General features: G+C 41.4%; 1 protein-coding gene across 1 annotated transcript; it reads right to left on the bottom strand.

Annotated features, from left to right (window-relative positions):
- Positions 1 to 1,204: 1,204 nt before the first annotated feature.
- On the bottom strand, positions 1,205 to 10,651 carry actr1 (actin related protein 1, centractin). The gene is made up of 11 exons (XM_034602840.1): positions 10,458 to 10,651; positions 9,298 to 9,362; positions 8,491 to 8,566; positions 7,781 to 7,906; positions 7,551 to 7,675; positions 6,493 to 6,709; positions 6,333 to 6,425; positions 6,053 to 6,227; positions 5,087 to 5,148; positions 4,923 to 4,963; positions 1,205 to 3,486 (listed from the first exon to the last, which is right to left on the bottom strand). The coding sequence occupies exons 1-11, from the start codon at positions 10,503 to 10,505 to the stop codon at positions 3,384 to 3,386; spliced, it is 1,131 nt and encodes a 376-aa protein (XP_034458731.1). The 5' UTR covers positions 10,506 to 10,651; the 3' UTR covers positions 1,205 to 3,383.
- Positions 10,652 to 18,706: the final 8,055 nt, after the last annotated feature.

Below are 18,706 nucleotides of genomic sequence, written 5' to 3'. Positions count from 1 at the left end.
AAATGGTCTGTGCTTATTGTTTGTTCGTCTGTTTATATGTTCTGTTTGTGTTATGGATTTTTCAGTAAATATGTATGAAATAAAGTTGTTCAGCGACATGTGGAAAATGACTCAAGCAACAGCAGTGTGTGCTCAGTGTCTCCAGAGTGTAGAAATACTGAAACAAAGACAAATGAACTGAATCTTGAAGTCGCAAAATGAAAATGTGTTTTATTTAACTGACACAGACCATTTGGATGTTGTGTTCCTCTGAAGCTCCGGCTCACAGCATCAAACATACTGCACATGCAGTCTAGTTGGACTTATCCTGTGCTTGGCTGTAGGGTGTGTGCCGACAGTTATAGTATATAACTATATTACTGTATATATATATATATATATATATATGTTCCCGTGTGTCTAAAACAGAATAAATCATTCTGAGAAAATTATTTTTCAGTTCATAGAAAGACTCAATGAAAACTATATTATTGAAGATGAAATAAAACAAACAGGACGCAAATAATATATAATAATATAAGTGGAGAAAATTCAGTTTTATGGGTCTTCCACATGGGGGATTGAAATATTTTTAGTTCTGATGGTGATATTGTGAAATATAAGTTCTATAAGCTTGTTGGTCGACTGTGACTTCTGACTGGACAGATGTGACAGAGAAGACATCAGGAGCTCAGACAATCATGTGAGGATTCACATCAGTTCTGGTTACAAGGATTCAACATTTGTTTATATATTTACATATTTACTACGACGTTGCATCACTTTAAATGTTGCTGCCTCAAAGAATTGTGGGATGACAATTTCTTTGGTTTCGGAAGTTTTCTCTGCTCAAAGAGATACGTGAGGAAGCATCAAAGCTCGTTTTCTCATGATTTAGAGAATTCAAACAGCTCTTATTATGGCGGCTGCTGAAATACTTTTAGGTTATTTCACTCAAATAGGAACTCTCCTAAGCAAAATGGACTATTTAAACGCTCCCTTGGTCCAAGTCGCAGCTAGGCCCTATGACACGGTAAGCTGCCAATACTGAAGACACATTTCATTCTTTACATTTTTGAGAATATTTTTAATGGTCATTATAGATTGTGTTTAAACTGCCCAAAAAGTATATGTAGTGCATGTGTTTGTACTGGATATACACTATATCTACTAACCAAAAAATGAGTCTAAGAGCAGAGGATAAACCAATGAAGGGACATCGAGGCAGCAGCCATTAACTTATTTATTATATTGAATTTACGAAAAAGTAAAAGCAAACACTTGAATAAACAGTTTTGTACATTTGAAGTCTGTTATCCTATGTTTTTTGTGGTGGTTGTTTTTGAAAAGCATTCCACTGTACACAAGGCTGATGACACTTTACAACCTGTTTCTCTTGTTCTCATCTTCTTTTAAAAACACCAAAAAGCAGACGTAATGAGCGCTGCGGCATTGACACAGTCGGTGTAAGGCGGACAGGTGAGGTGTGGACACAACCCCTTCACTGCCACTGAGATGCAGGGAAATCATAAGACCCGGTTTTCAGTACATAGGAGGGAGGAGGGAGGGAGGGAGCTCCAGAGACTCCAGAGCCTGGCCATTTGTCTCAGTGGACATGTCTCTGAAACAAGATTCACTGATATGCAACAGAGTTTGTGAAGCACAGAGCTTCACATAGACAAGTTGGGGAAATTGGACAGAAACTTTTTTTTAATATGTCAGCTGAATGTTACATTGAAAAACATTCCAAGGAAATGATCTAGTATTCTTCCACCTGGTTCTTTTTCACGTTATTTAACTTAATTCTGAGCGCAGCATGACCCCCCTAAATCTTTTGAAGCCCACAAGTCATCCACAACACTAGCCTCTTCGTCTAAACATTAGTTTTTAATATTTTCTAGCAATAACAAACAACTGCCCTTATCTTCTCAGGTGAAAAGACTATACATGGATGACACTAAACTGAACACATTTATGGGTTGAACCGTTGGTCAGGGTATTCATAAAAAGAATATATATCGCCATTTCCCTACGTTTTACAGTAAAAGGATAAAATATGTGAAGGAATCACCAGCTTAATCAATGATGGAAATTGGTCTGTAAACATCAGTTATGGTTTATCAATCTGCAGATTTTAAACAATGAATTAACTAATCGTTTCAGCTTTAGTTGAAATTACCCTCTGATGGTCGACCACTTTTACTCAAACAGGAATCCCAGACGGAGATTGAGGGTATCAAGAGAATTGGATTCTGCCTCTGCAAAGATACACAACAACCAGAGCACTGCCAGTCACCTCCCAACCGTTCTCTCTACAAATAACAACCCACACTCAAATCAATCAGAGCCTCATTTTATATCATGTACATGACGTTTTAAGAGACTCACTGTACTTTGCACAAGTTGCACTAACCAAAATCTCTACAACAGATGGCAGTCCCAGAGGTACAGCAGCCACAGCTACGACAATAAGAACCAGGTTGAAAAATAAATTAGATTTTTCTTCAAGTGTTAAATTAATCTTGGTCACTGTGATCGAGGAAACAAATGAAAAAGAAGACATTTCCTAACTTTGATTTAATCTGTCAGCTGATAACAAAGCTGACAAAAACGACTGCGCCAAATTTTTTCTTCATCGAACTTCATTGTGTGGAAACATTTTGTTGGTAACAACAACAGAGAAGATAACAAGAGCCGACTTCAGGTTAGTCAGATGGGATTATACATCAACTGCATCACTTTAAGATAGTAACTGTGCAATTTTGGCCAAATACATAATACAGTGGTTACCTTTACCTTACTAGCACTATATGCTGCTGTAGTTGATCAAGCCTTGTTCTGTTCTGTATGAGCTAATCCGTGTCTGAAAGTTTAAAAAAACCTACAAAGAGGACATTAAATAAAAATCTATGTCTTCGGTTTGGAATGGAGACTTCAACAGTAGCAAAAGAAAAAAAGAAAAACATTCACTTTTTTGACATTTCATTATATTCTACACCTTGCAGGGCTTTGTAGACGAGAGAGCAACAGCAATACTTCAATGTGGACTAAATGATAGAATGGCATGGCCTGTAGCGATAGTCCACAGTGCTAATCATTGCCCTCTCAGATACCCTGGCAGCCCTCTGTATGTGAATGTTTGGGATGCTTGGGAGTGATGTGACGGGTGCTGTCCCCTTCACCCAACAGCAAGAGGAACATGGAGAACAGGAGGGAAATGAAAGAGGAGGAAATAAGGAAACACCCACAAATAATTTGTGTGTTTTTCTGAGGAGGGGTGGGGGTAAAGCAGTAGGCTGACAGTGGTTTAGAAGAAAATGGCAGGTGCAGGAATATGGGAGTCTCCGACAGTATGATGGAGGGGGGGTTTGAGGGCAGTTCTGGGGGCTTTCACAGAGCCCAGACTAGAATGTCTTCCTGTGGATGGCACGTGCTCTGTCTTCTTCATATTCCCGCTTCGACACCCACATCTTTTTAAAGGTGTCCAGTGATGCCAGAATAGAGCCCCTGTTGGGAAAGAAGAGAGGGAAGGTCACAACTTTGCCGCAAAACTACAATCAATACAGTATGTTGCAGTACTTTTCCCTGATACTGTATTTTGAGCAATAATGCTCTGCAATAATCTGTTGAATTTTATATACATATACACACTCACCGGCCACTTTATTAGGCACACCTGTTCAATTGCTTCTTAACACAAAAAGCTAGTCAGCCAATCACATGGCAGCAACTCAATGCATTTAGGCATCTAGACGTGGTGAAGACGACTTGCTGAAGTTCAAACCGAGCATCAGAATGGGGAAGAAAGGGGATTTAAGGGACTTTGAACGTGGCATGGTTGTTGGTGCCAGACGGGCTGGTCTGAGTATTTCAAAAACTGCTGATCTACTGAGAATTTTCACGCACAACCATCTCTAGGGTTTACAGAGAATGGTTCGAAAAAGAGAAAATATCCAGTGAGCGGCAGTTGTGTGGACGAAAATGCCTTGTTGATGTCAGAGGTCAGAGGAGAATGGGCAGAGTGGTTCGAGATGATAGAAAGGCAACAGTAACTCAAATAACCACTCGTTACAACCAGGGTATGCAGAATACCATCTCTGAACGCACAACACATTCACCTTGAAGCAGATGGGCTACAGCAGCAGCAGACCACACCGGGTGCCACTCCTGTCAGCTAAGAACAGGAAACTGAGGCTACAATTCGCACAGGCTCACCAAAAGTGGACAATAGAAGATTGGAAAAACGTTGCCTGGTCTGATGAGTCTCGATTTCAGCTGCGACATTCAGATGGTAGGGTCAGAATTTGCCGTAAACAACATGAAAGTATGGATCCATCCTGCCTTGTATCAACGGTTCAGGCTGGTGGGGGTGGTGTAATGGTGTGGGGGATATTTTCTTGGCACACTTTGGGCCCATTAGTACCAATTGAGCATCGTTTAAACGCCACGCCTTGTTGAATCTATGCTACGAAGAATTAAGGCAGTTCTGAAGGCAAAAGGGGGTCCAACCCGGTACTAGCAAGGTGTACCTAATAAAGTGGCCAGTGATCTCATAATATAATATTAGATCTTATAATATAATATTTTATATATATATATAAAATATTATATTATAAATATATATATATATAAAATATTATATTATATATATATATAAAATATTATATTTTATTATATAATACTTCTTTTTTTTCCCCAGAGACTAGTTCAAAAGCAAGAATTGTTGCCAGCACAGCTCTAGGTAACAGTTTTCATCACAAACGTGAGCATAGTGTCGCATCAAGTGCAGATGGGTCTATGATTTGCCCTGGTTGAGCATTTACCACACCCCTAACCCAAAATCTAAAAGAAAATACTTTTCAGTTCTGCACAAATCATGCAGGAGCCATGTTTCTTTTAGAGGAAGGTTTGAAGCTGTTATAGAAAAAAAACTGAATGCTTACCCAATCCATGTGGAATAGAGCCTCTCTTGAGGAGCAGAGATCTGGACAAGAAAAAAGAAAAAAACAAATTTCCAGAGGTCAATAGGCAATGATTGCCATTACTATGAAGACAGTCAGTAAACATCATGGGAGCACCTGTTAGTCCACCCACATAAAGAACTCACCTTGATCTTTACGTCTTTGGGTGCAAGCTTCTTGACTTCAGTGAGTAGTCTTTCCCCAAAACCTAAAAGATATAACATTGATTCATTGATTAGTATGATTTGCAAAATCCTGCCAAAACTGTTACTACAATGTGACCACAACAACGCAGCCCCATGCATTGTTTGACCCTGCACTATTTTAGTCATATCAGTGCCTTTGACTGCACAGTAAAGATTTACGACAGGACAGCTACCCAAAAGTGAAGCCAAACCATCTTGATCGATCAAGATGGTAAACCCACGTCTAATTATTTTTCCTCAAAGACTGTTTCTGTCATTTTAGGTAGTCTTATCACGACTGTGGCTAAGGAAGCAGAGTGGGTCGTCCACTAACTAGAGGATCGGCGGTTCAAACCCCGTCTCCGACAGTTCTGTGTGCGGAAGTGTCCTTGGGCAAGTTACTGAACCCAAGATTTCCCCTGACAGCTGTGCTAAAAGTGTATCAGTGATTTATGATAAAAAAAAAATGCTGCACATAGATGCATGGTATGACTGTGTGTGAATGGAAATACTATACAGCGAAGCACTTTGAGTGGTCATCAAGACTAGAGAAGTGCTATATAAAGACCATTTACACTGACGTATGTTCAAGTTAAAATTTTTCTAATAAGTTTGGTTTGAATTAGTTACTGGATTATAAGCTGAGTCTGTTTTATGTTTGGTTAAACATGTGTAACGGCAGGACCTCAATACCGTGGCTCCCCACCACGATCACTACTGCACAGACACTGGCTCCAAAATTAACGTCAAAAGCTCAAGATGTTGGCACATATATCCAAGATAATGTATTTTACCTTAATTTGTGTACAATGTGAGAAGTGGAGACGTGTGGTACATCTTTATTTACGGTCAGTAGTCGCACAAACGTCCCCAAATATATGACCACATGTGGAACTTTTACTGTGTTTGCAGTGGACGAACACCAACCTTTGATCAGTGTTGATCCTCCACACAATACTATGGTGGAGAATAATGTGCGTCTGAGATCCATGTCAGACTTCTGGATAGCATAGGCCAGGACCTCGTGGATCCCCGAGCTTTCATCTCCGATCAGGTCGGGTCTGAAGAGCAGCTCTGGAGCACGGAACCTGGCTGGACCAATCTGAAAATAAGATTTCAAGGTTTGTGGTAAGGATGGGGCTAGTTTTTCAGATATGGAAATATTTAACATCTTTGCAAAACACTTCTCAGAATCAGTTTGACTCACATTTAAAGTGCTTCCATCAGGAAGAACGTACTGAGACTTCTCTGTTTCTAAAGTCTCGTCCTTTTGTGGGTTGAGAGACAGATAACAGGCTCTCTGTAGAGAGACACATCTGGTTAGACAATGTACAAGTTATGCATATTTATAAAGTAATCCCTCTTACCTCTTTGATGGTGCGAACGACCTCAAACTCTGCAGAGGTGTTGAAGTTGTAGCCTTCCTTGCGCAACAGCAGGCGGAGGTACCGAGAGACATCTCTTCCAGCTATGTCTACACGCATGATGGAGTGTGGAATGGCAAAGCCCTCGTAGATCGGCACAACATGGGTCACACCATCACCTGAATCCAAAACAACACCGGTGGTACGGCCTGTGGCGTACCTGCACAAAACAGACGAGTTGCACCCCAATTACTATGGACTAAAGTGACATTATTAACACCTTATTTTTATAGTTGTATGGGATATAAACAGTATAGTATGGCTATGCTAACGATACTAGCCTTGCTGATTAGCTGCTAGCCATAGTGCAGGCCTGCTGAGTGTGCTGCACTTTAAAAAAAATTTAATAAAAACACATTTACTGATCAAAGTGTCCCACACAGAAAGCTCAGGCACTGATGGTAGAACCCATCCATGAATTAGTGAGACAGGTCCATTTTACCAGCCTGGCTCTCATGTAAACAGGGCAAGTTTATAAATTGGTGCTCCTAGTAGTGCATGTACTTCCACTGCACTTTACAATGTCCACAGATTGTACAGGCAACAATCAATCAATCAAATTGTATAGCCCATATTCACAAATCACAATTTGCTTCATAGGGCTTTAACAGGGTGTGACTTCCTCTGCCCTTAACCCTCAACAAGAGTAAGGAAAAACTACTTGCTGAGAAAAGGAAGGGAGTGGGAAGGGGCGGCCAATGGAGCATTTGTTTTGGTCCAAGATGCTGTTGCTAGTGCTACATCTAGTGGCAATGAATATTGTATATATATAATCTTAACGACTCCTGTGCAGGTTAACTGTTATACAGTGACAACAGGCCTACCACATTCTTCACAACAAGTAGCCTCACTTGGGTGGTTAGTAAGCAGTAATGTAACTGTCCTTTGTAGTCACATCACTATAAAGTTAACTGAGGAGACATGCTTCAGTGGATAATGGGTGGCAATGAAGTCTTTGTGAATTAAACTTGTGACTACACAGAAAAGCAGGGAGTTCTTACAAGCTAAGCACAGCCTGCATGGAGATGAAGAGAGCAGGAACGTTGAAGGTTTCAAAGAAAACCTCTGCAGCCTTCTCCCTGTTCTTGCTGGGGTTGAGAGGGGCCTCAGTCAACAGTACAGGATGCTGGGAAAGATAACCAACACAAAGATGAATGATCAGAAATACTGACATTGGAATTTCAAACAGAAGGTTCCCTTATTATCATGCGACAGGAAGAGAGGATCTCACCTCCTCAGAGAAAGTCTGCAGCTGCTCCTTGGAATAAACGTACTGCCAGATCCTCTCCATGTCGTTCCAGTCCTTCACAATCCCGTGCTCCATCGGATACCGCACCGACAACAGGCCCCTGTGTTCCTGAGCAGTATAGAGTAGGGGGGACAAAGACACAATATATCAGTAAGTGGGAAATCAACACTGACATCAGTTAAAGTTTACAAATTAAGCTTCTTTTTTTTTGTATGCGTTTGTGAATTTGCAGTTCTCCAGTTTATTCACAGAAACTCTCATAAATGCACTGTGGACAAAATTATTCAGTCACATGCTTCATATCCTGGAGAAGCATTGAAAGGAATATTACTGCGCATACAACAACTGTTGCCTTAGCAAATCATCAGTTTCATGGCAGAGTGGCAAAGGAGACCACTATGGACAGAAGGTTCATGGGAGACAACTTGGAACAAAGTTATGTGATCTGATGAAAACTGAGCTTTTAGAATGCCAGGCTAAAACACTGCATGTCAAAGTCATGGGCTGATTAGGGGGCTGCAGGGCTAAACTGTACTGCAAGGCAACTCATGACCCCGACCGGCCGACATCGGTACAACGTGCATGCATCTCACTTCCAATATTTAGTACAAGACTACTGGCCCAATGAAACCAGTAGACCCATACTGGAATAATGAGTACTTTTTTAAAGGAACTCTTTGTGTGTGTATTACCTCCGCCTTGGGTCCAATGAAGAGGTCTCCCTCCAGGGCTCCTGCCATCACGCGCACATGCTTGGGACGCCCCACACTGAATCACACACACAGAAATAGATTGTCAGACAATATTAAGCACTCATAACACCAGCAGAAAATATCTGATACTACATTACAGCTGAGACAGGAAGTTGAGTAACCAAACAGTAGATCAGCAGAGGATTAATTCATAATAAAGAATTATATAACTTGATTTATTTCTAAATGTTTTAGTCTCTTATCTCAGAAAACATGGCAAACATTTTCGGTAACACCATCACTGACTGTTACTCTATAGTTGGATTATCTCTATCACAGTGTACCTAATATGGTACTTGTCACTCTGGTTTGGAGTTTTAGGGTTGGATTTTAGGTTACTTGTGTTCTGTATGGTTTTTTATACTGCTCTTATATTTGTCTGTTATAGGATCCCCTGAAATAAAAGTCTCAAGGTTTTTTTCTTATATATGGGATTTGTATATTTGTTTGGGTCACCTTTCAACCAGAAACACCAAACTTCTACTTTACTGTATTTTATAAATTTTGTAAACAAAACATCTTTGATTTTGACAATTAGCTGATCAACATATAATACATCAATCATCATATCATCTTGGTCTCTAGGAAACTCCTATTTTGTTCCACAATTTTCATCTTCTCGACAAAAAGATACTCAAATAAACCATAAACTAATGAGAAGATAGGTCAATACTGAAAATAACTGCTTTACATTAAATATGGTCCTTGTAAAGTGAGTGTTGTCAAAAGAGGTCAAGGAACACTTACTAGTTAGGAAAACAGTATTTTGGGATCTGGTCACCGGCAAAACCAGCTTTGATGACCCCCGAACCCTGAAGAAAACACAGACATAAGATTTGAGTCCAACATCACAGGGTTATGACTGAACCTAGGAGCTGTAGTTCCATCTCTGTGCAGCGTGTGAGAAAGAGGGAGGTCATAAGACACAGCCTGAGGCCAGTAGCAGTCACACTCTTAGCTCAGACACCAGCTCGCAACTAGCAGAAACACTGGGCCCCACATCCCCTCTGTCTCAAAGGCTACTTAGTCCAGTGAGGCTGGCACAAAGCTGGAAGTCAATGCTGTACACATTATAATCTGTCTGTCTGTCTGAAGTAGCGACTCCCCTGAACAGTAGGGCAACATCATTTTCATTATAGCCTTACGACATGAGACAAATGAGAAGGTATAGTGTCAAATGACTTCTGCAGTGGTATAACAGCTGCAATTCCCATTTGGTTCACAGAATGTGGTGAACTATTGTACAGCAAACACGTCCACTGTGTGAAACGTCCATTGTATGTACCTGAATGCTAAGCTAACGCTCTTGTGGTTAGCAAAGAATTCAACAAAATGTCACAAACGTAGATGCAGTTATATGTGTTTAACGACCTTCTTAATATCGTAATGAAGGAAATTTATCTTCAGGCTAAACCATGACAGAAGACAGGAAAACAATTCTGACGACTACTCCAACCTGCTAAGATTGAGAAGGAGCTAGCTAGCTGCAGATACGAGATGCACGGTCTCCGTGCTGTGGAGCTAATGGCTCCGGGTGACTCTCACATCCTTGGTGACAGCTCGGCATGCTTTGATACGTATTGGGTATGCACACAATAAAAGATCCAGCTGCAGCTCCGCGGGCGGCTAACGCTCAGGACAACACACACACACACACACCCAACACTAGCTAGCCGGGTTAGCGAAAAGCTGCTTGGGCTGGACACGTCAAGAGACGCCGCCCCAAGTCCTCACTGCCGGCAGGATCCTAGCTGGGCCACCAGAAAGCTGTGTTGGTAAACACGACATGTTTAGCAATGGTCACCGATGTTTTGTCCCCTAACACAATAGTTCCTGAAGCTAACAGCTAGCCAACGGTCCCGGCCAGCGGCCTCAGTTTGGGTGTGGATGAATGACATCATACTTACATTATCAATCACAACCGGCTGGTTAGCTAAAATGTCATAGGACTCCATGACGGACTGGGTATTCAAGTTACGTTTCTGTGGATCCGTGCGTATGTTCTTCCACGTTTAGTATTTTAATCATGTAAAGAATAACGCGCCGTCACTCCGCAGTTCCACTGTGTACTGCTGCTGCTGCCCAGGGCCAGTCCGCCTTCTGCAACAGCAACCAATCATGTTAAAGAAAACATTGACTGACAGAAGTGGTAACCAATCACAAGGTGTAGTAGAAGAGTCATGCGCCCTCTGCTGTCAGAGGGAGGAGCTGAGTCTCTGACAGGCCGAGAGACAACGATGGGTATTAACGGCTCTTTGTCGGGAGCCGGATTTTATGGCTTGGATCATCGTTCTGTTCCATATAACAAAAATAAAACGGCAGAATAACCACTATTATAATGATGATTTGGATCAGATTCAAACTTGATATCCCACCACTATAATTTCGTCTTGCATGAATGGTTTAGCAGCACTAAATTACTGGTATTGACAATAATCTACATCAGGGGTCTTCAACGTTTTTCAGGCCAAGGACCCCCAAACTGATGGAGCCAATTTCTATATACTATATACACTACCGTTCAAAAGTTTGGGGTCACCCATTCAATTTCGTGTTTTCCATGAAAACTCACACTTTTATTCATCAAATGAGTTGCAAAATGAATAGAAAATATAGTCAAGACATTGACAAGGTTAGAAATAATGATTTTTATTTGAAATATTAATTTTGTTCTTCAAACTTTGCTTTCGTCAAAGAATGCTCCATTTGCAGCAATTACAGCATTGCAGACCTTTGGCATTCTAGCTGTTAATGTGTTGAGATAATCTGTAGAAATGTCACCCCACGCTTCCTGAAGCACCTCCCACAAGTTGGATTGGCTTGATGGGCACTTCTTGCGTACCATACGGTCAAGCTGCTCCCACAACAGCTCAATGGGGTTGAGATCTGGTGACTGCGCTGGCCACTCCATTACAGACAGCATACCAGCTGCCTGCTTCTTCCCTAAATAGTTCTTGCATAATTTGGAGGTGTGCTTTGGGTCATTGTCCTGTTGTAGGAGGAAATTGGCTCCAATCAAGCGCTGTCCACAGGGTATGGCATGGCGTTGCAAAATGGAGGAGTGATAGCCTTCCTTATTTAAAATCCCTTTTACCTTGTACAAATCTCCCACTTTACCAGCACCAAAGCAGCCCCAGACCATCACATTACCTCCACCATGCTTGACAGATGGCGTCAGGCACTCTTCCAGCATCTTTTCACCTGTTCTGCGTCTCACAAATGTTCTTCTGTGTGATCCAAACACCTCATACTTTGATTCGTCTGTCCATAACACTTTTTTCCAATCTTCCTCTGTCCAATGTCTGTGTTATTTTGCCCATATCAATCTTTTCTTTTTATTGGCCAGTCTCAGATATGGCTTTTTCTTTGCCACTCTGCCTAGAAGGCCAGCATCCCGGAGTCGCCTCTTCACTGTAGACGTTGACACTGGCGTTTTGCGGGTACCATTTAAAGAAGCTGCCAGTTGAGGACCTGTGAGGCGTCTATTTCTCAAACTAGAGACTCTAATATACTTGTCTTCTTGCTGAGTTGTGCACCGGGGCCTCCCACTTCTCTTTCTACTCTGGTTAGAGCCCGTTTGTGCTGTTCTCTGAAGGGAGTAGTACACACCGTTGTAGGAAATTTTCAGTTTCTTCGCAATTCTTCGCATGGAATAGCCTTCATTTCTAAGAACAAGAATAGACCGGCGAGTTTCACATGAAAGTTCTCTTTTTCTGGCCATTTTGAGAGTATAATCGAACCCACAAATGTGATGCTCCAGATTCTCAACTAGCTCAAAGGAAGGCCAGTTTTATAGCTTCTCTCACCAGCAAAACAGTTTTCAGCTGTGCTAACATAATTGCACAAGGGTTTTCTAATCATCCATTAGTCTTCTAAGGCGATTAGCAAACACAATGTACCATTAGAACACTGGAGTGATAGTTGCTGGAAATGAGCCTCTATACACCTATGTAGATATTTCATTAAAAACAAGACGTTTCCACCTAGAATAGTCATTTACCACATTAACAATGTATAGAGTGTATTTCTGATTAATTTAATGTTATCTTCATTGAAAAAAACAGTGTTTTTCTTTGAAAAATAAGGAAATTTCTAAGTGACCCCAAACTTTTGAACGGTAGTGTATATTGTAAAAAATTGTGTTTTATATTAAACTGCCATGTATAAACATAGCTACCCTGTTATTGTGCATTCAATACTAAGCTATTCAAATAATACACAGGTTCATATATTCATGTTTTTATTTTAAACATGTGCAAGGTACAGGGTGGCCCTGCAACTGCCATTTATAAACATACATCTTGCATACAACACTGAGCTATTCAAATAATTCACAGATTCATGTTAATGCGTATTTAAAGACATTTCAATTTGTGGAAAAAAATTGGTTGGACATTATCTTTTTTTAATATAAAAAATTGTCTAATCAACCAAAGACTTCGCGACCCCCCTGCAGTACCTCCGCGGACCCCCTAGGGGTCGCGGGCCCCCCTGTTGAAGACCTCTGATCTACATTATAAATGTTTAGAAAGGTGATACCATGTCCCTCTGCTTTGTCAGTTAATTTGCCATACTTCTGAATTAACCCTCTGTATGAAATGTGTTATGCAAATAAAGTTGCCATGTCTTGAATGCAATTCACGCAACACATTAGAAAACCTTTTATTGGCACAATAATGAACAAGTGTAGTAATGAACAAAGAAGGCTCACTTACATAATAGGACACATCATGTCGGCAGGAATAAATTTAAAAACACTGATTGATAAATATTTTGCAGGGACAACACAAGGGTTAAAACTGACTTTCTTACTCACACACACACACACACACACGTATGCTGCGATGCACATGTATATAGTAAGTACACTAAGTTAGTCTGTGTGTTTATACTTTTATTATTTTCATAATAATGTTTTTCTTTAACACACATGTTGTCTTTATTAATGTTGCATAAGTGTGAATTTTGCCGACCTCTACACTGTCAAGAACTCCATACCCTTCAACTTTGCTAGCTATTGATGTGGTAAATTGGGTTATTTATTTAATTATTGATCAAAGTTCCAAATTTGTAGTTAGTACCTTCATGAGACTTAATCAATAAACTGGCTATCTTTTCCCTTCCTTTGAAGAGTGGTGCCCGAGATAGCTTTAATGTCAATTCAAGTTATTATTTAATATTAATATTTGTAATATTCATATTTAATATTTTTCTGATAGCCAAATTTATATATATGCCCAAAGGCACACCATTTAATGGTGTCACGCTTAAGGTATAATAATCAAACCTGTTTCCCTTGATATCAAAGACAGTCAAGGTGTCTTTGATATTAGTGCCATCTACAGTAAGTCTTTATAAACGCAAAAAAAGCAACTTAAAAGGGTTAAATCATTAATGTATTAACGGAAAGATGGATTAAAGGCAATGTGAAGTCACCCTTGCATGCCTTTGACCTTGCCTTGTAGAAGTCACACCTTGACGTTGGTTGCCACCCGCCAATAACCTGAACAAAGAAGAAGAAGTTTTCAGAGATCGATTGAAAATCAAACCACAGACTCACCATGGAACCACGCCAACTCAAAGTGATCTCATATGTGAATTTCCCTCATGTGAGCGTCTCCAACATTATGGTGGACATAACCCATTTGGTTCACAGTTACCCGAACATGATTGAGTCTTTCGCACAAAAAGAGATCAACAGGTTCTCTGCGATGATTTTATGCAAAATAGTTCTTAATGCGTTCACAAGGGAAATCCAAAAAAGCATAGAGTCAATCGTTTCCAGTTGGAAAGAGAAAGCTCTGAGCATATATTCACATGTACCACCGAGCCAGTGCTTCTTCGGTATAGAGGACAGGTACGTCCTGGAGAACATGAAAAACACCCTCCCACAGTTTTTCAGTCGCGTTTTTACGAATACCGACCAGTGTGTTGATTGTGGAAGTATATATGAATTCAGCAGGTTAGCTGCTCAATGTGTAGTGGGAAGAATAAACCAACGTGTGACCACAGAACTCCCAAACACGATGTATGTGAGACCCATGACTGATGAGAGACTCTCTGATTATTATTTTTATTTTGATGAAATGATCCGTCTAGTTGGCTCTTCAATAGAATGCGTGCGCCTGGGTGTGTGCCAGTGCGACGTACAGCCAGAGGAAGAAGAAACCAGTTACCACATCCTGGATGAACAAGACGGAGCAGGCATGCTCTTGCATATGGATGAAGACAACTGTATCACACTTTATAGTACAACAAAAAAAAGAGTGATGTGTATGCTGATGAAGGAAATTCCATCCAGCAGTGAAGAAGACCAGGATGATGGAAATTCTTCTGATGGCAATGGTGATGATGAAGTGGGTCCAGATCATCCTGATGTCGTCCCTTGTCTTTGTGATCAAAGAAATCCCACACCGGTTGCCAATTCATCCATCAACAACTGGGATGAAGATGACCCAGTTTTCTCACTGTTTTGCTGGCTCCTTAAAGGGCTTGTATTCCACACCATAAAGAAGGCCCAATTACCATTTTTTCCAATCGGTTTCAACATTATCAGAAATCTGAAAGAGAAGGCAAAGAAGCAGATCAAGCTCTGCACCTTGCGATCATTCCAATTAGGAGATCTCGACAAGCTCTACAAGGACGTGTTTAAAGACCTGCAAAAAAAGATTGGCTCTGCGAGGGAGGTTCTGGCAGCCATTAAGACAGAAAAGATTGACAACATCATAATTGAGGCCTTAAGGATTCGCATGACAATTCCTTAAAAGAAGAGCACGTATCAGTTGTGATCTGGATAGTAAAATATGGATAACGTCTATGTTTACACATCTCTTCTCACGTGATGTTTTTCCAGCAAATCATGCAGGTTGTGATGATGAACGTGAATATGGATCCATATGTCTGTATTTACGCATCTCTTCTCACGTCACGTCTTTTCAGCCAATCATTCTTGTGATGATGAATGTGACCGTGAGTTCTTCTTGTCTCATGTTTCTAAGTAAGAGCCTTGTGCCTTAAAAAGGATACTTTCTGTACACTAAATCGCTTTGGAATCTCGACGCAAGTTTGTAATGGAGCGTCCCATCCCTACACTGGTCGCGTACGATCATTTTCCTCAAAATACGTTAATAATAATTCAAAATGGTATGATACTTCAACATTTCCCCTCTGGCAATGGTGCCTGCTACGGTGGTGGTTCCATCTCCTAACTAATTACCCCCACTTCCTCTTCCGTTACCCCTGCCCAGGCAGTAAGAACTGCCATCATTATGTCATATGATGTTGTCATGTCTGTGTGGGTTTTCTTTGTGTGCCAAAGTTTCCTCCCACACAAAATTAAATATGTAAAGGAGGTTGGATATCGTGTCAAAGCAATGTTGTTAAAAAATGGAAATGGATAATAACTTTTTGTCTCCGCAACAGGAGGAAATCAAGGTTAAGTCTCTGTTACTGATATGGATGAAAAATACTGACAATTAATTAGAGGGGCTGTTACTCTGACATCTGGTGGATCAGACAATGAAACACCTTCATCCATTGCATTATTACACGATATGCAGCATGTTGAAATAATTTTACATTTCGTCTCTGGAATAAAGAGCAGCATTCAGCTGCGTCAAGAAATCACCCCTGGGTGGGGTTACAAACCCCGCCCCTCGACAAAACGAGAACTGGCCACGTCCCGATGTCCTGCCTCCTTGTGGGTTGGACAACAACTCCCGCCGTTGGACCAATGAGAAGTGTCTATGCAGGACGGACGCGTGCTTGACGCGTGCAAATCTTCAAAAATAAAATAAATAGCAACAATCCTACATGGCCTCCAAATATAAATTCTGAATTCAAATGCCGGAGGTGAATTCAAATGCCCTCGTCATGTTGCTTGCAACATGACGAGGGCGTTTCGACCCCATCCAAGTCATCGTCCGCTCTTAAACCGGACGATGAAGGACAAGGACCTGCATGTACAGTAGACGACCAGACACTATGAACTTAGTGCTGCAACACTGGACCTGCTGGAGATCCCCTCCCCCCCCCGCTCAGCCATACAAGGCGCCATTTCAAGCTGACGAACTCTCCAACCTCCCCACACACAGCGCAGAGTGTCATTTCGGAAACATTTAGCCCGTCTTAAGGGAAAATCATGGTCGAGGCGTTCTTTTCATAGCATTACAGTTTCAAATTTTATAGAAAATAAGGACAAAACCTCATCTACGGACAAGTTTTCTTTTTTTTGCGGACGCGTGCTGCTCTAGGCGAAAAAAATAAATTATACTGCCCATCTATTTGCAACTAGCACACGTACGCAATAAACCAAGAAAAGAAAAGGGGTCATACAGACAGTTTAGAAAATGTTTCAGAGAGACGATGAAGCGGTGCCTGACATTAAAGAAGAAGAAATTGGTGTTTTGCAGGCTCGGAAAAAGAAGAAGTTACAGGAAGAGAGACTGGCAAAGCTTTCAAAGAGACTGTTACCAACTATTAGTGAGACACCTGTGACGATTACTCAAGTCCCCGACAATGTATTGGGTGCTCCTAAAAAGAGTGTGATGTACTTGCGTCAAATCCAGCAGCCTCTGACGGATTGTTTGACAGAGGACTGGTCTGTGGAGCTCTACAGACTGACGCAGATGTGGGGCTTTGTTTTCAGGTGTAAAAGCAGCGATCTCTGTTTGTATCAGCTGCATGAGGAGGAGACATTGGGGTATTTGTTGTCCGTAGCTATGTTGACTTCTGTGGTGGAAATTCTCTGTGAGAGAAATTAAATAAGAATTCTCAGATTGAACTGTCCTTTGTGAATTTGTTGAAGCAGGTAATACAACAGAGTACAACAAAAAATAACAAAGGAATATATCTAGGAATATAATCAAGGACCTATCAGAATACATCAGAGTCTATATTCAGCTGAATAGGACAGAGTTCCCAATACCACAATGTGATGCAGAAGTCTGACAAACAGGAGTTCACTCTTTCGGATATTTATGATATTCTTGTCATGCAACTATCAGATAGAGGAAACACTTTGAACAATGATACCAATGTTAACGTAATCAGTACTTCCCTTAGGGCAATCAGTACTGGATCAAAGCCAGTTCTGTTGGTCGCATCTGCATTTGTTTCTTACAAGGTCAAGGAAGGTTCATGCACAAAAGGTAAAGGAAAGTTAATGGAGTAGAAAGACATTACATACAAGGTTTCACAGACAGCTACAATTTCCATTACAACTTCCATCGACTAGGAGGTGTTCAGGCTGCTGACAGTTCAAGAAGAGGCTGAGGGGGATGCCCAGCCGACTCCTAAGCGTGTGAAATCGCAACCCCCCTGGACGTGCAGACCGATTGGATGAAGGACCTCATCAGCGTGGTGCGTGTTATGTCGGTGAGTCAGGCACAGGAGACGACGAACTGTTGAATCTTTTATTTATCTTCTTAGCAACAGCTCACAGCGTACAGCACAACTCTACTCCCCAACTTCTCTTCTTTTCTACCTGTTCACTGTCTCCCTTTGCATCCTAGTAGTGGGGTGGAGTAACTACTGCAACAGCAACAAAGCATCAATGTGTCTGTGAACACAACAGGGTGGTTGTCAAAAACCTCGGCCTCTGGTAAAATGGTTGTTCCGAGCCATGCTGCAGCCCTCTGGGAAGAGGGAACTGGTCTTTGCCTTGGAGTGCTTTGATACAGCCAGCACTGTATTTAGAAAGCTGATATCAGTACTGATATCCGTACTGCTGGAGAAGAAGAAAGAAGGGGGGGGAGAGACTAGACCACTGCCCCTTCTGCTTAAACCCCATCCCCAAACCAACCTCCTTCTGCTTAAACCACCACCCTTTATGATTTATGAACACTCTGTGTAGAGAAGATGAGAGAGACAGCATGCAGTCTTCTGAGCAGAGCTTTGAGAAATCCAAGAATTCCCCCTGGGGGTCGTTGCCTTGTCCCAGGATCGTGAGATTTTTCCGCTGTGGCTTGAGGGACAGGCTGGAGTGTGACTTATTTCACCCCGATCATCTTAGCTTAGTTTGGAGCCGCTCCTGGAGGACTTTTACCACGACCACTTTTACAGCTTGATCAAAAGGTTTTACACTGATCCCTTCCCTCCAATGCTTGCTGACTTTGAATAACATCCCAGCCGGCGAGGAGAGAGTCAAAGCGGTGGC

Source organism: Hippoglossus hippoglossus, chromosome 12 (genome assembly GCF_009819705.1).
Source record: "Hippoglossus hippoglossus isolate fHipHip1 chromosome 12, fHipHip1.pri, whole genome shotgun sequence".
Taxonomy (NCBI): Eukaryota; Metazoa; Chordata; class Actinopteri; order Pleuronectiformes; family Pleuronectidae; genus Hippoglossus; species Hippoglossus hippoglossus.
Note: the sequence above shows the minus strand (reverse complement) of the source record. Positions and strands in the feature narration are given on the sequence as shown.

What these genes read in the sequence shown, in the direction of transcription:
- actr1 (XM_034602840.1), bottom strand. Translation starts at nt 10,505, where the DNA reads ATGGAGTCCTATGACATTTTAGCTAACCAGCCGGTTGTGATTGATAAT. An exon ending in AGCCGGTTGTGATTGATAAT is followed by an intron (nt 9,363 to 10,457) that starts GTAAGTATGATG and finishes TGTTTTCTTCAG; the next exon opens with GGTTCGGGGGTCATCAAAGC. An exon ending in TCATTGGACCCAAGGCGGAG is followed by an intron (nt 7,907 to 8,490) that starts GTAATACACACA and finishes TATACTGCTCAG; the next exon opens with GAACACAGGGGCCTGTTGTC.